The sequence below is a fragment of the Pelodiscus sinensis genome, chromosome 20, assembly GCF_052426305.1.
Source record: "Pelodiscus sinensis isolate ZL-2025 chromosome 20, ASM5242630v1, whole genome shotgun sequence".
NCBI classification, from domain to species: domain Eukaryota; kingdom Metazoa; phylum Chordata; order Testudines; family Trionychidae; genus Pelodiscus; species Pelodiscus sinensis.
Genome location: NC_143071.1, coordinates 12309613 through 12337370, shown reverse-complemented (window position 1 = coordinate 12337370; position 27758 = coordinate 12309613). Strand labels below are relative to the sequence as shown.

Here is a 27758-nt window from a genome sequence, read left to right as displayed (position 1 = left end):
GCTGAATGCAAATGTTTTTGATTTGTGGTACAGGAGGGAAAATGAAATGGGTGAAAATTTTGGGTGAGGACCATTTTAAATACTGCCAATCTCTATTCTAGTGGACCACTATATCTACTACATCATGACAGTGTCACTTATTTGGGCTGCCCTTTTAAACTTTTAGAGAACATCTCAGTAGTCACAATATTTATTGTATTTCTCGTGTTAAACAAAGTCAATGTTTTCTCTAACCAGAAAGCATAATGTACTGTTAGCTTCCAATAAAATTACTGTACATGGGCTAAGGTAGTTCTGAGCTTGTTTAGAACATTATGGGTAGAGCTAGTCCAAATTTTTCTGTTTTTCCAACAGAAAATACCATTTAACTGAAAACTAAACTTGGCACTGGAACAAGTTTGTTTCAACAAAGGCTTGTTTTTTAAAAGACGAAACTCTCAAAACAGGTGTTCTGATAAGGTCAAAACATTAGGACCATGTTGATTTTTCATTTCAAAATGTACCATATAAATTATAATATTTTTTGAAGTTGAAATGGGAACAAAACATTTCAAAACATTTGTCTGAGCCCAAACAAATTGTGAAATTCTTATTCTGCGGGAAATATTGTTGCGAATTTTTTTTTTTATTTTCGGTCTTTGATCTGCTTCAGAGCTCATATCTGGAGGTGGGTAGCATATCTATGCTAGTGCTTAGCATAGATCACAGAGCCCACCACACAATGTGGAATAATGAGCCAAATTTTAATACAACAATGCCTTGGACAGGCATCAAAGATGTACTAGCAGAACTGCCTTGAAAAGCTAGTGTATGTCTAAGTCCACCAAAATATCCATGAATTTCTGGCTGCCCAACTCGAGACATCTTGGGCCTGATTTTCCGAGGTACAATTCACGTGCAGTTCCAGCTGAATTCAATGTTATCAGAGCTTCCCTTTCACATGCATTAATTATTTTCTTCTGGAGATCCATCCTTGGACTCTCCATAGTCCCTTCATTTGCCCCCTTTTTAGTCTCCCATGCTCCCGCAGACTCCTCCTGCAGCAGTGATGGCCTGAACACAGAGTTGAGCAATGCCCCTCCTTCAGTAGGCCGAACAGGATTATCAGTGAGTGTGTTGAGCAGGCTGCCTCCATAACATTTCTGCTTCCAACAGCGAGGGAGAACCAAGCTGCAGTCCTGAATACAGAGCCCGCTCTCTCTCTCTCTCTTACTTGCTCACTCTCTCATCCAACTCTTTTTCTAATGCTCGCATCAGCAAAGTAAGTCCACCTGAACTGGAGCTTCCTTGTAGGGCAACATCCGGAGCTGTCTTTGCACAGCTGAGCCAGTTGCTACTAATAATTCTCTTTTAAAAGAAGAAAGCTGTTAGGGCATTATCACAAAGAGACAGGGAAAGAGAATTTAAAGTAACTTGGCAAATAATGTGTCACCGCTGCAGAGCACTAGAAGGATGTTTTCATAAACAAAAGCCCTGCAGGCCGTGCTAGCTTCCTGCACCTGCTTCTCCCCAGCTCAATTAGGGCGTGATAAGTTTCTTTGCATCCTACCACACTTCCTTTCTCTCATCTCTGAGTTCTTATCTCTATTGTTGATAGGAAAGAGGGTCTAATTGTTCTTCTCTAGATTAGAGTAATGGAGAAGATGCTAACACATCATGGGGTCTGTTTTTCAAGTACAGGCAGTCCCCGGGTTACATGGATCCGACTTACATCAGATCCCTACTTACAAATGGGGTGAGGCAACCCCGCACTAGCTGCTTCCCCCCAGCAGACCAGGGAGATGCGAAGCTAGCGCCCCCCACAGCAGACCAGGGAGACACGGAGCAGCTTTTCTCAGCAGACACCTCAGCTTGAGAATAAAGGACTGAGGGAAGTGAGGTGTGGGAGAATAGAACTGAGCTCTGGAGAAATGTTTGGCTAGAGTTTCCCCTACAATATGTACCAGTTCCAACTTACATACAAATTCAACTTAAGAACAAACCTACAGTCCCTATCTTGTACGTAACCCGGGGACTGCCTGTACTCACCCACACAATCTGCATTTTCCTGAGTACCACACAGATACACGTTATTTGGCTACCTACTGGTATTTTGGAGGCATCCAGATAGTTAATCTACTTTACTTTGGTCACACCCAACCTCTTCTTACTGAGACTACATCTAGACTATAAGCCTCTTTCGAAAAAGCCTCTTTCAAAAGAGAGCGTCTAGACTACAAGCAGATTTTTCGAAAAAGCAAGCCGCTTTTTCTAAAGAGAGTCTAGATGCTCTCTTTCGAAAAAGCAGTTTGCATTCAATAGCACCTTTTTTCTAAAGTACTTTCAAAAAAAGACATTATTCCGCACAAAATGAGGTTTACCACGATCGAAAAATGAGGTTTACCACGATCGAAAAAACTGCCACATTCTTTTGATTTACTTTTGAAAGAACGTAGCTGCCATCTAGATGCAGGTGACGTTTATTCGGAAAAAAAACCTGTAGTCTAGACACACCCAGATGAGCTCCACTGAGATGGACTACACTGCACAGCAACAGAGAAGTGATTGCATTAACAGGCGCTAAGTAGTTGTGGCTATGTCTACTCTAGTGTTTCTCAACCTTTTTTTTATAAAGTGCCCCTTTTTCAAAAAAAAATTATAAGTACCCCCAGTACCTACAGTTTTCAGACACACAAAATTATTTCTACCATTGCAACACGTTTGTTTAAACAACTTAATTGTAGCCGGGCAGGCGATGAATTTTTTGGGTGTAAAGAGTACAAAAATAAAGTGCTATAAAACGTAAAACAAAAATTCAGTTTTCTCCAAATTTCAGTTGTGTTGACGTGCCTCCCCCCCAAAACTTCTTCCAAGTGCCCCTAAAGGTACTCATACCACTGGGTCTATACTATCCTAAGGCGACAAGGAATCCTGTGGCACCTTATAGACTAACAGCTGTATTGGAGCATAAGCTTTCGTGGACAAAGACCCACTTTGTCAGATGCATGTAGTGGAAATTTCCAGAGGCAGGTATAAATATGCAGGCCAGAATAAGGCTCAAGATAACAAGATTAATTCAGTCAGGATGTTTTCCACGTATGGAGTGGAAATCTATCAACCACGTATAGAGTGGAAATCTATCAACCTCCTTGTTGCTTTTGCAGATCCAGACTAACACGGCTACCCCTCTGATACAATTCTAAGGGTTAGCCTGCCCTCTGTGTGAGTATGAGTGTTTCTACAGCAAAGCTTTACCTGCATTATTGTATCATTACTGTTTGTCACTTCTGTGTCTCTTGGGGGAGGGGGAAGCGGAGGATAGCCCAGGGTTCTTTGTGCTGAGACAGACTAGGATTCTTTCCAAGTCAATTCTGTCAGCCGTGGAAGGACTTGTCTGTCCCTTGGGGGAATTGTGGGAAGGGCATGGGAGGACCATCAGGGCTTGAGTGAACTTGCTTGAGTTCTCACTGCACAGTGTGTGAATTGCAGTCTGAGCTAAAGCACAGCTCAGGTTTTAACTTGTATCCACAGCTGTTGAAGCAAACACAGGTTAAAAGCACAAATAAACACATGTGGGGGGGAGAGGGGTTGTATGTGGAAGGTAAAAAAGGATGTAGGCAACAATGCACGCATGGGCTAGCATTAATGACATACCATTTAACTTGAGCTAGAGGGGTCTGTGTGTGTCTGTGGATGGGAGTCAGGTTATGAGCAAAACTTGAGTTATAATTCCAGCCTCTTACAGCAGCAAAGACAAGTCAGATACGCTGCTAGCGTGCAGAGACCAGTGCCTATCATACTGACAAATATTATCCCTATTTTTTGTATTGGTACTTCCCCATCCGTCTATAGCCATCTGCTGTCTCTTGTCTTATAATTTGTTTGGAAGCCCTTTGTGGCAGGAACCATCTTTTTGTTCTGTTTTTTGTACAGCACCTATCACAAACAGGAACGCTTCATGACTGGGTTTTCTTGAGCCATGGAATAGCAAATAATAGTAAGCCCTGAGGCATTCAGAGTTTATGAGAAATTTCAGAACAATCAGAAGCTGGTATCAGCTCATGATAAAGCTTCAAAACACTTGTTGAGTTGTGTTTTGTATTAATTGGATTTTGATGACCTCAGGTTATACCCCTCGCCCAATTTCTGATTTGAGTCAGGGGGTTTCAACAAACTCAGTCAAACCCTCTGCCAAAACCACAAACTTTCATCCAGTTTCATATGTAAACCACAGAAGATCACTTCTGTGGTTTGGTTTTAGGACAAACCTGTAAATCTCCTCAGATTTGCTTTGGAAGGTTGGTGAACCTTACTGAACCTTCCAACAAACTTGAACGGAATTCAAGGGCATCATGAAACCAGAAGCAATGGGAGGTGAGTTTTGCTTAAAACAATTTGCCCATCTCCAGTTGAGACTCAGCTAGTGGCAGGGCCCTTCCTGTAGTCCTTACGCCTTGGTCTGCAGGCCATTGGTCACTCTCACAGGCTACAAAGTAAACTTTGTGCTGACATAGGAAGAATTGTAACTAATTTCTGTTGTTGCTGCTATACAGAATCTCCAGTGCAACGAAGCTATGTTTGAGGCTGTGGAACAGCAGGATTTGGATGCCGTTCACCTTCTCCTCTATCAATATACACCAGAGGAGCTGGATCTAAACACACCGAACAGTGAGGGATTAACTCCCTTGGACATTGCCATCCTGACCAATAATGTGCCTATCGCTAGGATCCTGCTGAGGATTGGCGCAAAGGAAAGCCCGCATTGTAAGTGCAACAGAACGCAACTTGTGTTGCTCTAAATAATCCCTGCTAAGGGCTTCATCTTGCTCTGTTAGGTTTAATTGAATTACAGAAAACAGAAAAGTCCGTCTGCTCTGGTTTTTAAGATATGCATACAGAATGGGAAGTAAGTGTCTAGGAGGAGTACTGCAGAAAGGTGGCTAGGGGTTGTAGTGGACCACAAGCTCAATATGAGTCAAAAGTGTGACCCTATTGCAAAAAAAACAAGCATCATTCTGGGATGTATTAAGAGAGGTGTTGTAAGACATGAGAAGTCATTCTTCTACTCTACTCTGTTGAGTAGGTCTCAACTGGAGTACAGTAATTCCTCATTTAACACGTGCCCACTTAACACGTTTTCACGATAGCATGATTTTTTTTAGGGAACGTTTTTTGAATTACATGACCATCCCCGAAATAACACGATTTCCCCAGCTGACCCATTGCCGGTGGCTGTGCAGAGCTTCCCCCACCTCCCTGCAAACCGGCGGAGGGTTTGTTGCTCGCCGCGCTGTTCTCTGCTGACTCCCCCTCACCAGACACAGTGCAGGTCCTGGAAGACCCGTCAGAGGGGCATACTCCCAACCCAATCCCCCTCCTTTCTCCTCCCCTTCCCTTCCCCAGAGCCAAACACCTCCCCTCCCTGCTGTAACCCAGTCCCCTTTCACCCCCAACCTTATGTCCCAGTCCCAACAGACACCACCGCTTGAAACGCAACTCCCACCTTTTCCATTATTTTCACTTAATACGATCATTTTCTGAAACATCTCTATAGTGTTAAATGAGGAGAAATTGAAGAAGGTCCAGAGAAGACCGACAACAATGATTAAAGGTCTAGAAAACATAAGCTATGGGGGAAGACTGAAAGAATCGGGCTTGTTTAGTTTAGAAAATTGCAGCAAGGGAGGTTTAGGTTGGACATTAGGAAAAAGTTCCTAACTGTCAGGGCAGTCAAACACTGGAATAAATTGCCCAGGAAGGTTGTGGAATCTCCATCTCTGGACCTATTTAAGCGTAGGTTAGCTAAATATCTATCAGGGATGGTCTAGACAGTATTTGGTCCTGCCATGAGGGCAGGGGACTGGACTCAATGACTTCTCAAGGTCCCTTCCAGTCCTAGTATTCTATGATTCTATGATAGACACATGCATAACACACTGAAGCTATGTCTAGACTGCAGGCTTCTTTCAGAAGAAGCTTTTCCGGAAGAGATCTTCTGAAAAAACTTCTTCCAAAAGAGAGCTTCTACACAGCAAAAGCACATCGAAAAAGCGATCTCGCATTTAAGCTGTGATTACTATGGACGTAGTGGCCACCAGGGCACCTGTGCTTGACTACCCTGACAGTTAGAAATTTTTTCCTAATGTCCAACCTAAACCTCCCTTGCTGCAGTTTAAGCCCATTGCTTCTTGTTCTATCCTCAGAGGCTAAGATGAACATGTTTTTTCCCTCCTCCTTGTAATACCCATGTACGTACTTGAAAATTGCTATCATGTCCCCCCTCAATCTTCTCTTTTCTAAACTAAACAAACCCAATTCCTTCAGCCTTCCCTCATAGGTCATGTTCTCTAGACCTTTAATCATTCTTGTTGCTCTTCTCTGGACCCTCTCCAATTTCTCCACATCTTTCTTGAAATGCGGTGCCCAGAACTAGACACAATACTCCAACTGAGGCCTAACCAGCGCAGAGTAGAGCGGAAGAATGACTTCTCTTGTCTTGCTCATAACACGCCGGTTAATGCATCCCAGAATCATGTTTGCTTTTTTTTTTTTTTGCAACAGCATCACACTTCTGACTCATATTCAATGTGTGGTTCACTATAACCCCTAGATCCCTTTCTGCCGTACTCCTTCCTAGACAGTCGCTTCTACATAGGTATAGCTGTATAAGCACCCAAGACATATGTATTCCACGTAGGCACAGGGTCCTTATTTATCAGAGATATTGTTATGATCGTAGTTAGCATGAGCCACCCTAGTGTGCACTAGAATTTACACCCCTCAAAGGCTGAGCGTGTAGACGGTGGTAATCTATATGATGCTCGTGGGCAATAATTGTTGACAAAGGGCCACTTCCGAAATTTTTAAAGTGGTGCGGGGCCACCCCAAAAGGGGCGGGGCCTCTGGCTGAAGGGTCAGGGCCAGGACATTTCCATGCTTCCCCATCTGCAGACCCTGATTGATCTGGGAGTAGGGGAGCACACAAAGTCTCTATTCCACAGCTGGTGGTTCCCTGGCAATGGGAGGAGACTTTGCATTTTCCACCTTGCTGCCCCCAGATCAATCAGGGCCTGGGGAACGGGAGCATGTGTTGCTGCTCGCTCCCTGCCTCCATCCTTGAAGGGAGCACCGCAGCTGGTGGTTAACTTTAAATACTAAGCCCCTTGCAGGGCAGGAGGACACTTCATGTGCTTCCCCTGCTCCCAAGCCTTGATTGGCCTAGGGATAGCGGTAGCACGCGAAGTCTCCTTCCACCCTGCCCCCATCTTGCAAGGAGCGTGCGGTGCTTACGAGTGCTGCACTCCTTGCAGGGCGGGAGGAGACTTTACATGCTCCCCTGCCCAGGCCAATGAGGGTTTGGGGGCTGCGGGAGCATGTGAAGTCTCTTCCTGCCCTGCCAGGAGTATGTGGCACTTTTAAGCACCCCACATTCCTTGCATGGCGGAGGCAGGGCAAGAGGAGACTTTGCACACTTCCCCTGCCCCCAGGCTCTCATTGGGTTGGGGGAGCAGCAGGCCCTGCACAGGCCAGCTCTACTCACTTGGCGGGCTGGATCCAGGCCGTGGAGGCTCTTTTGCCCACCCCTGCTCTCGGGTTAGCCATCATTAAATTACTTGACCATTGCCAATAATAGCAGCTGATGTTACCATAGCATTTGCAGTGATCTCCATTCTGAGTAATAGTTTTATGTTTTAAAGCTGGTTTCATCCTTCATTTTAAAGCTCTTTGGGATGTGGATGCATGGGACAGAGTCCAGCGGAAGGCTGGATGGGGTAGCTGGAGTATGTGATTTATGAGGAGAGGCTGAGGAATTTGGGCTTATTTAGTCTACAGAAGGGAAGAGTGAGGGGGGATTTGGTAGCAGCCTTCAACTTCCTGAAGTGGGGTTCCAAAGAGTATGGAGAGAGGCTGTTCTCAGTGGTGACACATGATAAAACTAGGAACAATAGTCTCAAGTTGCAGTGCGGGAGATCTAGGTTGGATATTAGGAAAACCTATTTGCCTAGGAGGGTGGTGAAGCACTAGAATATATTACTGAGGGAGGTGGTGGAATCTCCTTCCCTAGAGGTTTTTAAGTCCTGGCTTGACAAAGCTCTGGCTGGGATGGTTTAGTTGGGATTGGTCCTGCTTTTAACAGGGGGTTGGACTTGATGACCTCCTGAGAACTCTTCCAATCTTATGATTCTATGAGAGATGCATAGCAGAAAGCAGTATCTATTAATTGGCTGCAACTTCTCTCTGGGTGTGTCTACACTGCACCGTTTTTCCGGAATAACAGTTGTTATTCCTGAAAACCAATACTTGCGTCCACATTGCAATTGAGTTATTTCGACAGAAAGTCAAACTAACAAATGGCTTTTTCTGACGACAGTAAATCTCATTCCATGAGGAATAAGCCCTTTTCTGAAAAAAGTTTTTTTGGGAGAGGGTGTATGTAGACACTCCACTGCTGCTATGTCGAAATAGCTCTTCACCAGGGCCATTCTAAAGTTATTCCTTCCCAGTGCCTCCTGGGCCTCTAACTTGAAATAGCACGTCCACATTAGGGGAGCCTGCCTCCGACTAATCCACTTCCCTGTAGTGTGGATGATCTATTTCAATATGAGCTTTTCCGGAAGATTTCTTCTGGGAAAGCTTATTCCGAAAGAAGCTTGCAGTGTAGACGTACCCTCTCACTGAATCATGCTACTCTATGGACCTGTCTGTGGACCAAGGTTCATTGTCTACAAATGTTCCATTGCTGCTAAAACTGCTTCAGATCCATTAGTGTTAACAACATTGTGAGCCAAATCATGTGACAAATTAATAATTTACTGTCTTTAAAACAAGACAAGATGTCTTTCTAAAATATATTCTATAGTTCAATGGTTGGTAGGGCTTCTGATTTTAGGTTTTAACCAATAAATATCTATTAAATTTCCCCAATACAAAAAAAATAGTGTGTGTCTAATAAACACCTGAAAAAATACTGGAAATGGTTACTTGATTCATGTTAACTTCTCTGCTTTCCTAGTGCAGTTTATTTATATAGTCAGTGTCCTTGCTCCCTGGTTTGTATCTAACATTAATTCATGCAGAGTATGTAAGAGCGTAAGAACGACCATTCTGGGTCAGACCAATACTCGACCTAGCTTAGTACCCTGTCTTCCTACAGTGGCCAAAATCTTTAAATATGTGTCAGCTATTGAGTGCAGCAAATTCCTGCATTCCAATGGATGCTCCATAGATAGGGAGGACTGTACATATAGATAGGATTTACAACATTCCTGTATTACAAATTATGGCTGCAATTTAAAAATATTAGCTATTTTAAGAATCCATTTTGCTTGAAGATGAAAATTACTGTTCTTGATGTCATAAACATTATGCTTTTTGATTACATTGGGATATTAATGTGATGGTAAAGGACACAATTTCTCTATAAAGTGGTAAGTGCATTTGTATTATTTTATCTTTTTATTAAATAGCAGCTTCTATATATGGTAAATATGCATTATAAAAAATGTCAGCCTAGTGCCAGGGAGAATTATATGAAATGCACTCAAAGCTAAACCAGGGATCTATAAAAAAGATACAAAATTTAAACTCACATATAAGTAATTTTTATACACATATAATAAAAATTAAAGTAGATCGTATTTAAACACGAGTTTTGGAATACTTATAAATAAAGTATATAAAAGTGAAAATCCCCGAAGTTTGCATATCAATATAGAATGCAAATTGCTAAAAAATGAATTGCAAAAAATGAAATGAATGCACCCTGGACACCAGAAGCCATTAACTATAAATTACTGGACTTGATCATGTTCAGATTACCTGGCCTGGGTTATGCAGGAGGCTAACTGGTATGGCCTTAAAATTTAGGGGCAGATTTTTATAGATATTTAGGAATCTATTCATGTAGCTAGGTGCCAGTGGGATTTTCAGCACTGCTTAGGACTCCCACTAGGTGCCTACCTGCATTTTAGGCAGCTAAATAGCGTTAAAAAATCTGGCTCTTAATTCCTATTTATTGCATGACCTGTTTATGCCATTCAGCCAGTATAAAAGGGCCTTTGTGTAAACCCAGTATTAGGTATATATAAGATAGGCTACCAGCTGCTGGCAGGGTTATCAGATCTATATAGCAATGTTAAAAATGATTACAACAGCCCACACCCCATCCAAGCTACAGCCATTTAACATTATTAACACCAGTGGAGCTGAACTGATGTTTGCAGTAGCGGGAAATCTTTAGAAAATAAGTAGACAGGGACTGAGTCAGTAATACAGAAATCCCAGGTCCCTAATGGCATTGAGTGTCTGAAATAGGATAATAGTGGAGTAATTGGAAGATTATTATGGTCCTTGCCATGGTGCTCCAATGTGGTAGCGAGGAGTGTGGCGCTATCTCACTGAATGTATTGTCATGCCACTTCCAATACCACAGCCATTAATCCACTCTTCTGTTTAGCTACCTGTCCCATTCAAACCCAATTATCACAATTTTAGGGCCTGATCCAAAGTACAATGGAATCAATGGGAATCTTTCCATTCACTCTGTCACTCTGGGTTTGGGCTCAGGCATGTACTCAATGAGGCCACATCCTCACTTGCTGTACTGGAGATTGATCTTCTGGCATTCAATTTAGAGGCCTAGTAAAGACCTACTAAATCAAATGCTGAGGGTACCCCTGGTCAGTGCCAGTACTTCTTGCAGTCACGTTTCCTCCCACTGTGAAGACAGCAGCAAGCTCGGCTTAAGGTATGTCGATTCCAGTGACGTTATTTACGTGGCTGGAGTTGCATACCTGAGGCCGGGCTTCCGGGTCTAGTATAGACCTGGCTTGAGAGCAATTAGACTGCAGCAGTGAACTGGCAGGATGGCTTCTGTAACTATATGGTAATTGCACCAATGAAAACTCTTCAGATGACATCTCCTTGCTGCATGGGAACACTAAATAGCATTTATTGTGGTAATAAAACTATCCTTTGTCTTCCTTCGTGGGGCCTTTTTCTGAATAATTTGGGAAGTGGGGGGAAAACTTACCAAGTTAATTAATCAACCTTAAACCATGACACAAACTCTGACGCCTTACTTGGGGCTGAAAATACACAAATGTATACGAATTTGTTTTAAACTGTCAATGCCTATATTTAGGCCATTCCCAGCAAGGCTATAATGAGACTGTGTTTGAAAGGTTCAGCCACTGCAGACTGGTGTCATTAATTTGAAGTTAGTTAAATTAACAACATTTAGTACTGGCATGTCAATCTCGGTGCTCCAGGAAATTGCACCTTGAGGCAACTAACACTGCCAACTTTTTTTTCCACTGGAGTGTATGTGTGTGTGTGTGTGTGTGTGTGCATGTGCATGTGCAAGAGTGTGTGTTGGGATTTTTTGCCAGACCCTCAGAGTGGGTACACTTTTATTGCTTTTCTATGTCCACAGCACTTATATTATCATTTCTTCTGGCCTCTTTAAGCTTCCCAGGAGATTTTTGCGTAGTGTAACTGCTCAGTGAAAAGAGGGGTAGGTTTTTTTTTTTTTTTTGCTTTATATTTATTTGTTTATTTTTCTGTCATGGTTCATGACTGAGGCTTTAAAAAAAAGTGTGACAGCATTTAAAGTGCATGATTGACTGCTGAAGCAACATTCATTAACCATGACAAATCTAGAAGAAAACACAGTCTTGAGTGTTCTAAACAGCAGTTAAAAAAAAAAAAAAGACTAAACTAATTTTTCATTGACCTCATCTGTAAATAAATGCAGTCTGATGGCAAGCAGGGGCAATCATAAATTAGTATTCATTTCCTGTAATTAATGCAAACATGCCTATGAACACAGTGAATATGAATATATAACCACCTCATTTCCATTTCAAAATATACCCACCAAATTTCCACTTCACTTATCTTGATTTGATTTTTCTGATTGAAATAAGGGTTAAGGCTTTCTCAATAAAAAACAACTCACTGCGGTTTTGTCCTCGAGGATCGAAAGTTGCTGCGTGAGAGGGAAAGCAGAGTGTCACATTCAGTGCACCATGTAGGGGCTTTCAGCACTTCTGCATTTGTCTCTATCATTCGAAGTTGACAGTAATTGCTGTTTTTCCCCATTCTGCCCCCTTTCCACGCTTCACAGCCCCTCCCCACCTTGCTTCCTGTATTTAGCCTTTTCTCATAGAGTGAAATTTTCACCATCAGCATGGCGTCTGGGATCTATCGGCCTGATCCAACACCCAGTGGAAAGACTCCTGTTGACTTCAATGGTCCTGAACTGGAGTTGATACCAATGCAGTGCGGAGGGATTTGGAGATAGAATTCCCACCTGTCCCTCCCCTGAATCACCCAACCCAGTTGCAAAGGGTGTTGGGCAGCTAGACATGTATAAACTTGGCCACTGACAGGCTGCCTGCTGCCCACTACCTCCACTCAACACAGCCCCCAGCAGACATGCCCTCACCCTTCTCTCTCCTGAGCTGTTACCCGGGGGGCTCAGAGTTCTTTGTTTCCTCTCCAGGGGAATGTGGCCTTTCATTGGCCTGAATGGTCAGCTCTGCCCTGAAACCCTCTCCCAGTTTCCTTCATGGGAGCAGTCTGTGAGGCCATGTCTAGACTGCAGGCTTCTTTTGGAGGAAGCTTTTCAGGAAGAGCACTTCTGAAAAAACTTCTTCCGAAAGAGAGCGTCCACACTGCAAAAGTGCATCGGAAAAGCGATCTGCTTTTTTGAAAGATAGCGTCCACACTGAATGGATATACGCTGTGATTACTATGGATGGAGTGGCCACCAGGGCACCTGTGCTTTTTCCTCTTTTCTCTTCTTGAGAAAGCACTCCCTCTTCCCCGTCCACACACACCTTTTTCCGAAAGAGCTCTTTCTCCTTCGCCCATCCCAGCGAAACACACAGGATTAAAACCTCCCTTCTCACAGGGCTTTCCTCGCACTGCCACCTCTGGTGGTAGGAGGATGGGAGCTGTGGGTTGTGGAGGATAATCCCCCTACCAAATCTCACAGACCTTCTGCCATTCAGAGCGATGGGAGCCCTGCCCCCCAATTCCAGGGGCAGACAGCAGCCCTTCTACAAGGATAGTTCTTGCTCTTTCTCCACTCCCCACATACACACTAGCCTCAGGGATCCAGAGGAATCCACCCTACTATTAGCTGGGCCCCCTTGCAATAGCTTTAGATACCACACAAGTGATAAACCTCCCTGTGATATGACTTGGATTTCTGGATGGAAATCCAAAAGCAAAACAGAGAGCAACAACTCTTATCACCAGTTCCACATGAAGCCCAGCACAAACCTGCACTTCCCTTACACACCACACAAGCAGAGGGATATAGTGCAGTCCCTAGCATGTTTACAATAACAATGGAAAGCAGACCTCTTTACATGCCCTGCCATCAGAGTCCACTTGGTGCTATGTCTCTCTCCTCTGATTTTGTTCATCACTTATTCCTGTGTTGGCTTGTTCCTGCAAAACTAACTAAATGTTCAGTGGTTGTTGCCTGTAAACACTCTACTAATGTCAGGCCTTGGCAAGTTGTAGAGTTGAATCTTAATGAAGGAGATAAGATCAGATCATGCCAGTTGGAGCCATGACCGATTGCATCAGCTGAGAGAATGACCCATAGACTTTCCTTTTTGGTATGCTATCCCTGTCAGATATACGCCACACTTAGGGTATGTCTAGACTACATCCCTCTTTCGACAGAGGGATGTAAATTAGGCACTTCGAAATTGCAAATGAAGCTGGGATTTGAATTTCCCATGCTTCATTTGCATAATTACGTCATGCGCTCTTTCGAAAAAGCGCTATTTTGAAAGTAAAATTGCAGTCTAGACGTGGTTCTTTTGAAAATGGAAGCCTTTTTTGAAAGATCCTGTCTAGACTGCAGTTTTACTTTCGTAATAGCGCGTTTTCGAAAGAGCGCCATGATGTGATTATGCAAATGAAGCACGGGAAATTCAAATCCCAGCTTCATTTGCAATTTCCAAGTGCCTAATTTATATCCCTCTACCGAAAGAGGGATGTAGTCTAGACACACCTTTACTGTTTGCATGGCGCCAAGGTCTGTCATCCTTTGCTGGTCTCAGAGAAGGTCGCCAGTTCTGAAGCTGTCAGCAGGCTGCATGGCTATTCCTTCTGATATGTCCACATGAAGACTGATCCTACTTGGAAGAGAGCGGCTGCGAGCCAGCTTCTGAAAGCAGAGCCCTAGAGGTGACCATCCTTCAAAAAAACTTTAGGAGTTTTTTAATCGGAGTTGTCGAGTAATTCTTTTCTCTCTCCTTTGTGGTTGTTAAATATCTGATGGCACTTTCCACATTAGTAAATCGGGCTGTACTTGGGCTCCTGGCTAAACTCCAGTCACGATACTGAGGTTTGAAATGAAAGCAGGTACATATACATGCATCCACATCAGGAGATCACTCTGCTGTTTTTCCTAGTGCAAAATTTCTGCTGAATCCTGAGCAGCTGGGCTAGTCTTTTGATGTAGCAGAGTAGCTAGGGAAGGCATCCCTGAACACGTCGATGGGGTCATTTTTGCTTCTATGTGGGGAGCTTTTTATGCTACAACAGGTCAGAGTCCTGTCCTCGGGTCACACGTAATTTGCATTCTCAGAGATGTCTTGTTCCCTCCTTGACTATATAGGTGCATCTACACTGCACCGATACTTCGAGATAACTAGCATTATTTCGAGATAAAATGCAAGTGTCTACACAGCCATTCTGTTATTTCGAAATAATTTTGAAATAATGGACGGCTTATTCCGAAATCTGTAAACCTCATTCTACAAGAAATAATGCCTATTCCGAAATTGCTGTTTTGAAATAAGGCCTTCATCAGGGCCATTCTAAATCATTCCTCCCCAGTGCCTCCTGGGGCTCTAAATCGAGATAGCACGTCTACATTCGGGAAGTCTGCCTCGGACTGATTTTGAGGCTTCCCTGCAGTGTAAACGTGCTATTTTGAAATAAGCTATTTCGGAATAACTATTCCGGAATAGCTTATTTCAAAATTAGCCTGCAGTGTAGACGTATCCTAGACATAAATTGTCATTGCGACTTGCTCTTTGCCAAGGCCGGTTCAGACCCCCTAAAAGGCATAAAGGAACCAGTAGCCTGGCTGAGTCCCTAAGCATCACCTTCCCCAGCATCGCTAAGGGCAGTGGCTTGTTGCAGTAAATAATTTCTGATGAATAGGGCCCTTTTTTGGTCCAAGACAATTAAGGCTCTGATGTTAAAGCTCTTGTGGCAAGTGACTGCATACCACAGCAAGTTTATTTTTGGTGATTTCAGGAGTCCTCCTCCTTTATATTATGTCCTGGATTTTGATCTCACCTCCTTGATTTGCCACTTTTCCTCCCGTGTTTAATTTAATTTACAACTTTGCAAATAGTATTTTCTAAATTGCAAATAATTTGATCAAACTCCTCTAAATGTTTCAGAAAAAGAACAAGTCTAAAACAGTTTGCTCCTCCCAAATTCCCTGTGCATAAAATGGTGTAGTTTACATTACAGTAATGCTTCTAGGCCTTGACTAACATTGGGCCCCATTTTAGATTTAACCTCTTTAGCTATCATTTTCCATATGTTTATACAGCACTTAATGCAATGGGGCCCAGACCTGGTTGGGCTGTCAGCACTACTACTATATAAATGGTAAATAATAATGGTACTAGACACTGTCCCCACACACAAATGGTAAATAATAATGGTACTACACACTGCCCCCCCCCCCACACACACACGCTCCAAGATGTTTATGAGGCAAGGCAGGCAAATGAATTATTATAATCCTTCTTTCACAGATGGAGAGATCAGGCCCAAGGATACTAACTTTGTCTACACTATGGCTTTTACTGAAGGAGGCAATGCAAATGAAGTGCTGATTAGCATACTGACATGCTTCATTTGCATAATCTATTCTGAGCCTTTTTTGCGCAAGGGGTTTTTGCGCAAAAACAAGCAGTGTGGGCGTTTCCTTTTTGCACAAACCCCCTTTTTGCACAAGATCCTTATCCTGCTAGGCAAAAACAGCTCGGAATAGATTATGTAAATGAAGCGCGACAATATACTAATCAGCACTTCATTTGCACTGTTTCTTCCGGCAAAAATTGATAGTGTAGACATAGCTTAAATGTATTGCCAAAGGTCATTCTGGAAGTCTGTAGCAGAGCATGGAACTAAATATCAATCTCCTGAGTTCAACTCCAGTACCTTAATGAGAAAGCCATCCTTCCTGGCTTTCCAACTGTTATTTGTTTTGACCCATAGATATGTGTAATTTTTCTGTGCTTTGTCCGTAATCAACCACAGATTTTTTTTTAAGCAAATGCATTTTTATGACCAATTATAAATTGGGTGAAAACTGAAACGCTCTAATTTTGGCTGTGAACCTTTTGTAATGATCATTTGCTCTGAAAGCAAAAGATGTAGTGTAATTTGGTTTTGCTTAAGCCACTTTCAAACATATGATAAACATTGTGAGATTAAACTTCCTCGCCTTACTCATGTGGTTAGTCTCATTTCAACAGAAGAGCTCCTCCACTGGCATAAATTGACATAGACTGCAGTGGAGCAGTGCCAGCTGAGATCAGCTGAGCATCGTTTCACTTCAATAGGGCTCCTGGAAGGATGGAAAGGATTTGGCTTTCAGTGAGTTGTGCTAGTGTAAGTGGGGGCAGCACTTTATCACTCCATCAAGCAGTCACTTGCATTTTCTCTTTTCTTGGCAGTTGTTAATATGGAAAGCAGGTCAATGCATCTCAGCGCGTTGGTCCAGGAAGCCCAGCAGAGGGTGAGTGAGCTGTCTGCCCAAGTGATGAGTGAAGGTCTTAGTATGGACAACACAGACAAAGAGAAGCAGCTAAAAGCATGGGAGTGGAGATACAGGCTTTACAAGCGCATGAAAGCAGGCTATGAGCATGCCAGTAAGTAGAACCAAGGTGGTTATAAGCATAAAAAGAAGATGCTTTACATAAGAATCGTTTGCACTTGTCAAGCAACTCTGTACAAAGATCCTCTGAGATCAATCCTCAGGCAACTGAAGGTGGTAGCTGGGAAAACTGGGGCACAGAAACTAAGTGGAAAGGGAGTTGGACAACATCTAAGATGACGAGTTTTCTCGGCAAAAAATATGCAAGTGAGGGACTCATTTGCATGAGTCGCAATCTCATTTGCATATGTTCTGCCGATCCATTCTTGTGCTGAGGTTTTTGCGCAAAAACAAGCAGTGTGGATGTTTTCTTTTTTGCGCAACCCCCCCTTTTCTGCATGAGCCTTATGCCCCAAAAAAGGAGGTATACTGATCTTGCAGAAAAAGGGGTTTTTGCTCAAAAAGAAAACATCCATACTGCTTGTTTTTGCACAAAAACCCCAGTGCAAAAACGGATCAGCAGAAAATATGCAAATGAGATTGTGACTCATGCAATTGTGTCCTTCATTTGCATATCTTTTGCTGAGAAAACTCATCGTGTAGACGTAGCCCAAGTGCTAGAAATTGAAAGGCCCAGTTATGCTGACACTGACCTGTATGCATCTCCTTTAGAAAGGGAGTTGTGTGCTCAAAACAGTTCAGAGAATTAGACCTAGAAATCCATGATACAAAGTCTAATTCTTAGACCAATAAGCCACATTCTTGTTCCCTCTCCCGTCTCCTTCCCTCTATGTTCTCATTCCAGATTTCATGTAATGAGATTAAAAATGATTGTAAAATAGGGGAGCAGTTCAACCTTTTTAGCATAAATCTTTTTATCCTACAGTTCTTCTGCAGCTGGTGAAAAAAAACATAATGAAGTTTTCACTCAGAAAACTGTGGGACAGTTGACACTATTTACTGGTATCAAATGTAATATGTCAACAAAGAAAACGAGCCAGTTTCAAAGATGAGAACTTTTTAAGCCACTATAAATGTGCTTCTGTGCAGAAAGGCATACTGTGGCCCTTGGAGAGGAGTAGACCTAGAGATTGAAGCGTGTTAGTTATATAAGCATTTAGATCTTTTTGCTGTAATACATTCAGTGACAACCATTGCTACCTCTAACCTCTTTAGACCCACCTTTCTAATCCTTGTTTGCAAATAATTAACTTTGTCTAAGGGGCCTTGACCACCAAGAGCTCTTCTCTAATGTATTTATGGTATTTACTGAATGCAGCAAATATCATAGTAATGTTAATTACTTGCAGTGACAAAATTGTGAATATACTAGGCCACATCATCAGTGGTGTCAATCAGGGTAGCTTCCTTTAATTTGATGGTGCTACAGGGGTTTATGCCAGCTCAGGCTATGGTCCATCAGCCCCTCATGTGTTATGTTAATGACAAGAATTTGTTTACTGCCCTCATCCTGAATCGGAGGTAAAAAGTTAAACACTCAGTGTGACCTCAGAATCATTTGCATGCTCAAAGGGATTGCCAATTTTTCCTACAAACAATAGGTAATTAATTTAATGTCTGAACTGACTCACTCTTTGAACTGTTCTATATGCTTTAAAGAGGCTTCAGGCCATAACATAATTTAGACCGACCATGGCGAAAAATACAAAGTAGCTGTTATAATTTTGGTGATTTCTAAATCAGAATAATGTAAAAAATGTTTTCTGTCTTTTGGTAGATTTAAATCTGTTACGGAAATCTTGGAGATTTAATTAGCTCCTTTTAGGGTATTTTTAGGGCAGTGTTATTAAGATTGTTTTTGTCCCTTTTCTTTCCTCCTACCCACCTCCCAAAACATTTATAGATGTTTTTCATTGACATAATTAACATTATTTTGTTCTACTGGGTTCCATACATACAGGAAGATATTTTTAACTCATAGGAGCAGGAAATCATGATAGAAACAAATGGTGACTGCAGGATATTGTTAGATGGGGCACTAATTAAAATGTTCAAAAGGCAAGGAACACAAACACTTACGAACCAAAGCTCACAATTGCCGGGTGGTTTTCAGTGGGTTCTTTGAAGACACACAAACGTTGTTTGAATAGGATTTGTTGTGCTATGGGCCTGATGTTTTTTCTTCTCTCCCAGGAGCCCCTGAGGCGCCAACCAATGTCTGTCTCATGGTAACAAGCAGCACATCACTCACTGTCACCTTCCAAGAACCTCTTAGCGTCAACTCGGCTGTAGTGACCAAATATAAAGGTACTGGATTTGGACATCGTTCATTTACCTCTCTTAAGAATGAGGAGGGTTCAATGAGGAGCTATTTACTTGCAGAAAATATTTTGCTATAAAAGCCTTGTTTGGATAGAAATATTTCATTGGTTATCTGTGTACACATGCGAATTTTTTTGGATAGGATTCCCTCATGGGATGGTAAGACAAAAAGACAGTTCACCCAAACCATTATCCATGATGCCTTGAAGTTTGCTTGACTCATTGTGGTTAGGGCATGGAATGAGCCAGCTAGAAAACATCAGGTCGCCTCCGGGGCCTGTGGGCTCCTTAACAACCCAGTGGATCGCTGCCCAGGCCAAAGCCACACTGCCATCCCTGAAAGGAATGCCTTTGGAAGCTGAAGCTGCTGGTTGTGGCTTCCCACAGCCCAACTAATTAGCTGTTCCAGTACCGCCACATCATTCCTGGAAGAGTATCACCTTAAGGGTGGCACCAGTTGCAGTCCTTAAAGTAGAATTAATAGAGAAAATCCCCTTTTTTGCCAAACACTCTGAGCCAGAGGCAGCTCATCTGCATTGTTGTGACGAATATTAAACACGGTGCATTAGGTTGTGGAGAGGGGCTTGAGTATTTAAAAGCCTTAAGCAAAGAAAATCTGTTGTTAAAGACATTGGCGTGAGCAGGTGGACCCCATTAAAGCTTCATCCTGAGGAATTTAGAAAGGAAAAGCATCTTCTTCTTTTTTAATTTATTTGCCGGGATATTTCAAGTGAAGCCTGTTCAAGTTGCAGCCAGATTAGCTCTGTACATATACATTCATCACTCTAGTAATGGTAATACTCCGCAATACCATGGGGCCTTTCATCTGAGTATCTAAAAGCTATATGTCAACGATTAAGCCTCAGATAATTAAGCCTGGCCTACACATTCAGACTGTGTCTAATTCTTGCAGTTTCTTTCTTCATGAAATCTCCAAACTCCAGTCTTTTGTCTCTACCCATTCTGCCAAAACTCCTGTCCAAGTCTTGATCATATCATACCATGAACACAACAATCTTCGCCTTTCTGGCAGGTTTATAATGGTTTGCAAATTGATTAAAATAAAGTGGAGAGAAGCTAAGGTCAGAACTTTCAAACTTGGGAGCTTAAAGTTAGATATCTACATTCATATTTAATGCCTAAATAAGTAACCTGTTTTTCAAAAGCTTTAGCGAGGTAGCTGAAGAAGTGGGTTGCGCCCACGGAAGCTCATGATACCATTTACATGTTTTGTTAGTTTTTAAGATGCTACTAGACTATTGTTGTTTTTTAAGTTTTTCCTGTTTTTCAAAGGCTCTGAGTAGCCATGCTTCATATGAACTTCACAATTCATTTTCAGTGCTGTGTGCAACACTCAATATGGTCCTATACCTGGTGGCTTTAGAGGAGAGTTAAATCACCCATATTGCAGCTAGCTAGCTGTGCAAAAGGAATTTAGTGATTTAGGAGCCTAAGTCCCATTTTCCAAACATGATTTAGGAGCCTTCAAATGACTGTGTCACTCTCCTAGGCACTGAATGCTTAAGTTGCTTTTGAAAATGAGATTTAGGCATCTACATAACTTAGGCGTTTCTGAAAATATAAGAATAGGACAAATCTCAGATATATGTAACATGCAGGGACAAATGAATTGTGTACAAATCATAACTTCGCAATAAAGTGAATTCCCAAATACACATGATTTTAAAAAAAATATTTATTATCCAAAGGCTGTATGATATTTCCCTTGCATGTAGTTGTATTAATTTGAATCTCTTTTATAGCCTCTGTCCCAGGGGTTAATCATGGCTAACTATATCCTGCCTATTAGCTGCTTTTTGCCCACCCCTGGGTTTGTTTTTTTTCAGCAGGTATGAAGGCAAGAAAAATGTTACCCTGCTTGACATAACTTTCCTAAATCTGCCTACTTCACACTCCAGTGCCTTCGTGCCTTGAGTAATCCATACTGCTGACTGTTTTATGCAATGAATTTTACCAGGATGCCCATTTTAAACACTTCATCCCTGGAAAGTTGCATATTTAAGGTCAGATTCAAAGAAAGTGCACTAGTGGGTCTTTGCTGGTGAGTGGTGGAGATTAATTAAGCCCAATGTGTGTAACTTGTTTATTGCACTGCAGAGCAAAATTATTTGTGATAAAATGAACCTTTCCAAAGATCACTCATTATTAGAACCAGGGAAGAGATACTCTTCCCATAAAAATGGTTTGATAATATTAAGTAAGGGTCTTTTAGCCAAAAGCATGACCTCCAATTCAGCAAAGCAGGTAAGCACATATTTAAGTGCTTTCCTGATTTGGTGCCATAAATAACACATTGCTCTTTATTTTTATGAAAGAAAGAATCGGAAGAGATAGACTTTCATTGCCAAAGTAGTACTTTCTCTTTACTACCCAGGTCTATCCTTTTCAATGGATTTATGCGTTATTTTGAATAAGCATCAAGATTAAAGATGCTTCAGGTACTTAATATTTTGACAAGCTGGCAATGTCCCTTTCTTGTAATCTCTTTTGAAATGTTTGATAGGTGACTTGAACCTGCACTGTGGAATAATTTTTTCCCATGTGCCTATTTGTTCACAGTGATTCAGAAACATGTATCAGAACATTATCTGACTCCTGTGTATAAGGTTTTCCTTGTTAATTACATGACTTCTCAATAATAAAAGATAATAACATTTTGCACTCACTCCTTAACCCATAAAACCAAGTTACTTCCTTCAAGAGACTTAATGTGAGCACACAAGGTAGATAGGGCATTAACACAGGGGATCTCAGCTAGATTCCAGTTTTGTTTCTGCATTTTGCCAAACCATTCTTCAAGGTGCTGGGGTATTCTTTACTTCCTGTCCTGGACTGCTGTTTGATGTTACTGCCAGCATCCTAAAGGCTCCTTGAGTTTCTCTCCAGAGAAGGCTGTCTTACTTCAGTGTCTGAAGTGAAGTGATTCCTATGTATATAGTAATTCAACAAAAATGTTTTAAGGCTTGAGACACGCCTGGCATAAATCAATAATAACAGTAATAATAATTGTAACAGTCATCTGCAAGCTACAGAGAAATATTCATACCTGTTCCAGAAAGACTGCACCCCAGTGAAAGGATCTTAAAGATTACATTAACCCATCAGGAAAAATCTCTGATTGACTAATCGTGCCTTGAGGACAAGCTTCACACCTGACCCTGCAAACACTTGGGCTTAATATATGCAAATAGCTTAGTTCACACTGACGGGCGTGAATACGAAGATTAAGGCAAGACTGCATAACACGCAGGCCCCATTTAAGTCAGTTCTGCTGATATTAATAAAATGCAATATTTACCCGATTTCCACCCATATGACAGCACTTTTAATGAACAATGACAGTCCAGGAATTTAACTACTAAAATGCATATCAACAGAAGACCATTATATTGACTCCTTTTTTGTTTTGGCCCCCCACTCGCGGGCCTCATATTGAGCCCCGTGTAAATCCAAACTGCACCACGGGCTGCAAACAAACAGGCCGAAGGCGGGCCACGTGTTGAGAAGCCTTGACCTACATAATCTCTTATTTTTCATACCTCCTGTATAAAAGTCTCAGAGGGGTAGTTTTGTTAGTCTGGAACTGAAAAAACTTAAAAACCAATGAATAGTTCTGCAGCACCTTAAGGTATGTCTACACCGCAGCATTATTTCGGAATAACTAATGTTATTCTGAAATAACGTAGTGCATGTCTACACTACAAGCCATTATTTCAAAATAATGTCGAGCTGGAGGACTTCTTCCTCCGACTCATGGTGACCCTCATTTCACAAGGAGTAAGGGAAGTCGAAGGAAGAGTGTTCTTCCTTCAACTTCCTGCTGTGTAGACATACCCTTAGGGCACATCTACACAGCAGGACTAAAGCTGAAATAAACTATGCAACTTGAGCTACGTCAATTGTGTAGCTTAAGTGGAAATAACTTATTTCGGTTTTTGGCGCTGTCTATGCAGCAGGAAGTCTGAGAAAGAGCAATCTTCCTCCGACTTCCTTTACTCCTCCTACAATGAGGGTTACAGTAGTCAGAATAAGAAGTCCTTCAGTTCGACATTATTTTGACATTATATTGAAATAACTGCTTCTAGTGTAGACACGGACTATGTTATTTTGGAATAACATTAGTTATTCTGAAATAACACTGTTGTGTAGACATACTCTTAGAAAGTAACCAAAAATGTCGATGGTATCATGAGATTCCGTGGGCACAGCTCACTTCTTCAGTTGAAACTCGTGATATTTCCTGAAGATGTGCTTGAAAATACCCAGACATCAAAAGGACAACATGTGTAATATGTGAAGATAGCCACTGAAAGAACCTCCAATGAAAAATGACAATGACCTATAGAGCGTCTCCATTTATACCTCTGAGTGTATGTCAAGACTGCATCCCTCTGTCGCCAGGTCGACATTGCAAATGAAGCAGGGATTTAAATATCCCGTGCCTAATTTGCATAAAAATTCCCACCACGTTTTGCCAACTCAGCACTCTGTCGGGAAAAAGTGACAGTCTAGAGGGGGATCTGTCGAGAAAGAAAGCCTTTTTCAACAGATCCTGTAAACCTCCTTGCAGGAGGCATAAGGGGTCTGTCAAAAAGGCTTTCTAGATAGATCCCCCTCTAGACTGCTGCTTTTTGCCGACAAAGTGCTGAGTCTACAAAACGCGGAGGCCATTTTTATGCAAATTAGGTGCGGGATATTTAACTCCATACCTCATTTGCAATGTTGACCTGCCTAATCTGCATTCCTCTGCTGACAGAGGGATGCAGTCTAGACATAGCCTGAGTTTCCTAAGTCTTAATTTTTAAACAAATCCACGTTAGACAAAAACATTGTCTTTTGGTGGAAAAGGTGAAGCAGCTCATGTGTTTGAGTTTAATTATTTAGCTAATGGACCTGAAGAGTTCTAGTCTGAAGCTCTAGTAGGAAACAGAGAGATGCCAAACCACCTTGTACTATTTTCCCTGTAGCAGTATTTCCCTTTAACAAGGTCTTGCAAGCTTCTCTTGGTGGGATTTGAAGTAGCTTCATACTCTGACCTAGAGTTGGAGAGACGGTGATTTCTCTAGACCACCTGATCCCCCTGTTACTATTTTCTTTTTATTCATTGTTGGTTATTTTACACATTTCTGTTTGTCAATACCCCCCTCCCCCCACCTCCACCACACACACACGCAACCTCCTAAGATTTTGGAAAATATGTTTTTCTTTAATGTCAATTTTGTAGCCTTAAAGAAAAAGTCAAGCAATCATGTTAGATGAGGTGGAGCAGAGAGAAAGCAGCTATTGCTTGCTCAAGTTTTGACCAAAAAAATATTCCATGCCTCCTTTCCTCCAGGGCAATTTGTGGTTCACCTCAAACATTTTTGCATTAGTATAATTTTCTTTAATTACCTCTAAGTCACTGGTTCAGCCCAGGTCAGAAATGAAGTGGCCAAAACTTGTTACCATCTGATGGCTGCTTCGGTGTCCTATGTAAAGTGAATTAAGAGGGCTCCGCCCTGCTCCTGGAGAAACGGGTGTCAGTGTTACCAGAACAATTGGCGCAATTGGGCACCTTCGTTGGAAGTCTCAGCAGAGGTAACTGCATTGTAAACCTCGGCCTGTGGGACTCGAGCTTCTGAAGTTGATGCTTTCAAGCCCACACCTGTGAGTTCACACTGTATTTTATAAACGCAGGCTCCCCGACAGGGGGGCAAAAGTGGGCAGTTGTCTGGGGGTCCAGAGATTCTAAAGGGCCCGGCAATTACTGCAGCAACAGTGCTGCCCAGAGCTCCAGGCCCTTTAAATCACCGCTGGAGCACCGTGCACCCTCTCTGGGCAGCACTATGGTCGGGGAGGGGCATGGCATGTTCCAGGCAGCACTGAGAGCTGGCTGCCCCTGGCCCTTCAACACAAGGCTATAACCTTTCTGAGAGTGCAGAGCTGCCTCCTCACATACCTTGCCCAATAGCCCTGCTTGCCTGTTGGCTCCCCTATATATATTATCTAGACGTCCTGTCTTGGCTTTGTGGCTTGAGCTGCACCCACACTGCAAAACTACAGAGTTGGATTGAGTCACACTGGAACTTGGGCTCTGAGTCATCCCCATAGCTATATCCTAGGACCTGGGTCCTGAGCAATATTCCTTCTAATCTTTTCCATCCATGTGTGGAATAAATTTTATGTGCACTGAGGCATGTGTGAATGTGCACCACCAGTAGAAATAAAACACCTAGCTGTGAGCACTCTGCAAATCAGCTGGGCACCGTTTGAATCTCTCCTGAGTGGCCGCACAAGCACACAGCTTATGGGGAGCACTGGTCCTGACTGCTGGCTGATCCCATCAGACTGATTTGTGTGTGGAAGAGTGGATTGGGCTCAAACTTGAGTCAGATCTTGGGATTAATGTGCAGTATAAACATACCCTAGGAGTCTTCCCCTGAGCATCTTTCCTTGAAAAATCATTTTACAATTGTAAAAATAATTTAGGGAGTTTGCCTGATTCATTGTAATTTATTCCTGTGAGTAATCCAGACGCTTATTGACTTCTGTGGGTTTACACGCATGCATAACCTCCTTCTCACTCTTTCTCTTTTTATACATATATGCATGTATTTGCAAGTGATCCAGCAGACATAGGTAAACAGTTTTTGTAAGGCTATCTGTAGAATTTGCATCTGAGCACCAATGTTCCCTCTACGTTTTTCCATTGATGCGCAGAATAAATGTTGTTATATGTGCACCTTCATGTGCGGATGTGCACCACCAGTAGAAACACATGCTGCTGGCTGGCATTTGTGTCTCTTCAGGGTGAGTGCCCAAGCACAAAGCTGACAGAGAACACTGGTGTGCACTTTTATTGTCATACAGCACACAGCTTTTTTCCACGTCTCTCTCACATGACGACCATTCACATGCAACGTCACTCAGGATTCAATAAAGCAAACCCATATACTTGGGCTACTTTTGAGTTCAATGGGAGCTAAGGCTGGCCTCTCACAAGCAGGGCATGAGTTCCTGTGCTAAAAACAGCAATGTGGACAGTGCGTCTCTGGTGGAGATTTACACCCTGAGCACCAGCCCAGAGGACTCCATGGGGCTTAAGAAACTGAGTTGCTGCCCAAGATGCAGCGTTCATGCTGCTATTTCTAGTGCCCTCATCTGAGCCTCAGTGTTCCTAGATCAAGCGCTTACTCCCAGCTTCAGTGTAGACATACCCACGGGACTGAGCCCTTACCAAGAAATGTGATGCTGTAACATTAATTTCTAATGACTCTTCTATCAAGTGCAGCAGCAAATCCTACATCACATTTTGAGGCTAACCACAGCTTGATGGTACCACATCTCCAAACTGGTCTTTAAACCATGCTTGTCAACCTTTCTAAGTATTTCTGTCCGTTTTAAAACTTTCTTTTCCCTTCTATCCCCAGATCAGTCTGCACTAAAAAAATGAAACAGAATGCATTTCTTTGTAGCACATTCAAGTTTATCCTGCAGAATAGGTGTGGTCTGGTATTTAATTTTTTACAGTAGTTCATTTATGGCATTTTATTAGGTCTCATGGGCACTTTATTTGCACGTTACTTTGGGGTAGCTAACAAGACTGTGCAGCTTGATTTCTATTTTTGTGCCCAACAAGCACAGAAAAGCGTAGATATTAAAACAAACCTTTCTATTTCCAAGTCCTCCCAGCTTTTGTAGTATGCTTTGGATTTTTATAAAAAAAAAGACACTTACATTTTAGGAGGAGTTTAAAGATACCAATGACAGATTCAGCAATTTCCTGCAATATTCTGGACAGCATTATTGAATCAAGTTAATGTTTGGAGTTCATTGTATTAAAGAGCAGAAGTCTATGTGTTATTGTGGGATTGTATGTAACATATATGGGCAGAGACAGGAAAAATGTCAACCCTGGGAACGTTATGAGCATCAAAGGACTATTTGAGACAATGGGCCAGACAAGAATGAATTTTTTAAGTTAAGTGGGTTTTGCAGGAAATCTCAGGGGATATGTAAATGTATCCCCTCCAGTTATGCTAGGATTCAGCCTTTTGTAGTTTCTCTCTGAAGAGACCTTTGTCTGACTCCCTCGTCCCAGGCCAGGTCTACCCTAGACTTGGACGGTCAGCTTAAGATATACAACTCCAGCTATGCAGAATAAGTAGCTGGAGTTGGCTTACCTTAAGGCTTAAGCCAATCTTGGTGGTGTCCCGTCAGGGATCTAGGGGTCATAGTGGACCACAAGTTGAATATGAGTCAACAGTGTGATGCTGTTGCAAAAAAAAGCAAATATGATTCTAGGTTGTATCAACAGGTGTGTTGTAAGCAAAACTCGTGAAGTCATTCTGCCGCTCTACTCTGCACTAGTTAGGCCTCAGCTGGAGTATTGTGTCCAGTTCTGGGTGCCACATTTCAAGAAAGATGTGGAGAAATTGGAAAGGGTACAGAGAAGAGCGACAAGAATGATTAAAGGTTTAGAGAAGAATGACCTATGAAGCCAGGCTTCATGAACTGGGCTTGTTTAGTTTGGAAAAAAGAAGATTAAGGGGGGACATGATAGCGGGTTTTCAAATATCTAAAAGGGTGTCACAAGGAGGAAGGAGAAAATTTGTTCCTCTTGGTT

General features: G+C 42.2%; 1 protein-coding gene across 2 annotated transcripts in view; it reads left to right on the top strand.

Moving 5' to 3' along the window:
* Positions 1 to 27758, top strand: part of ANKFN1 (ankyrin repeat and fibronectin type III domain containing 1) — a 364510-nt gene that overhangs the window by 251952 nt on the left and 84800 nt on the right. For both annotated transcript variants that reach the window (XM_075903834.2, XM_075903832.2), the window contains 3 exons: positions 4533 to 4743; positions 16710 to 16904; positions 19004 to 19117. In XM_075903834.2, coding sequence (XP_075759949.2) covers positions 4533 to 4743; positions 16710 to 16904; positions 19004 to 19117 — 520 coding nt within the window. The remainder of the gene's footprint in view (positions 1 to 4532; positions 4744 to 16709; positions 16905 to 19003; positions 19118 to 27758) is intronic.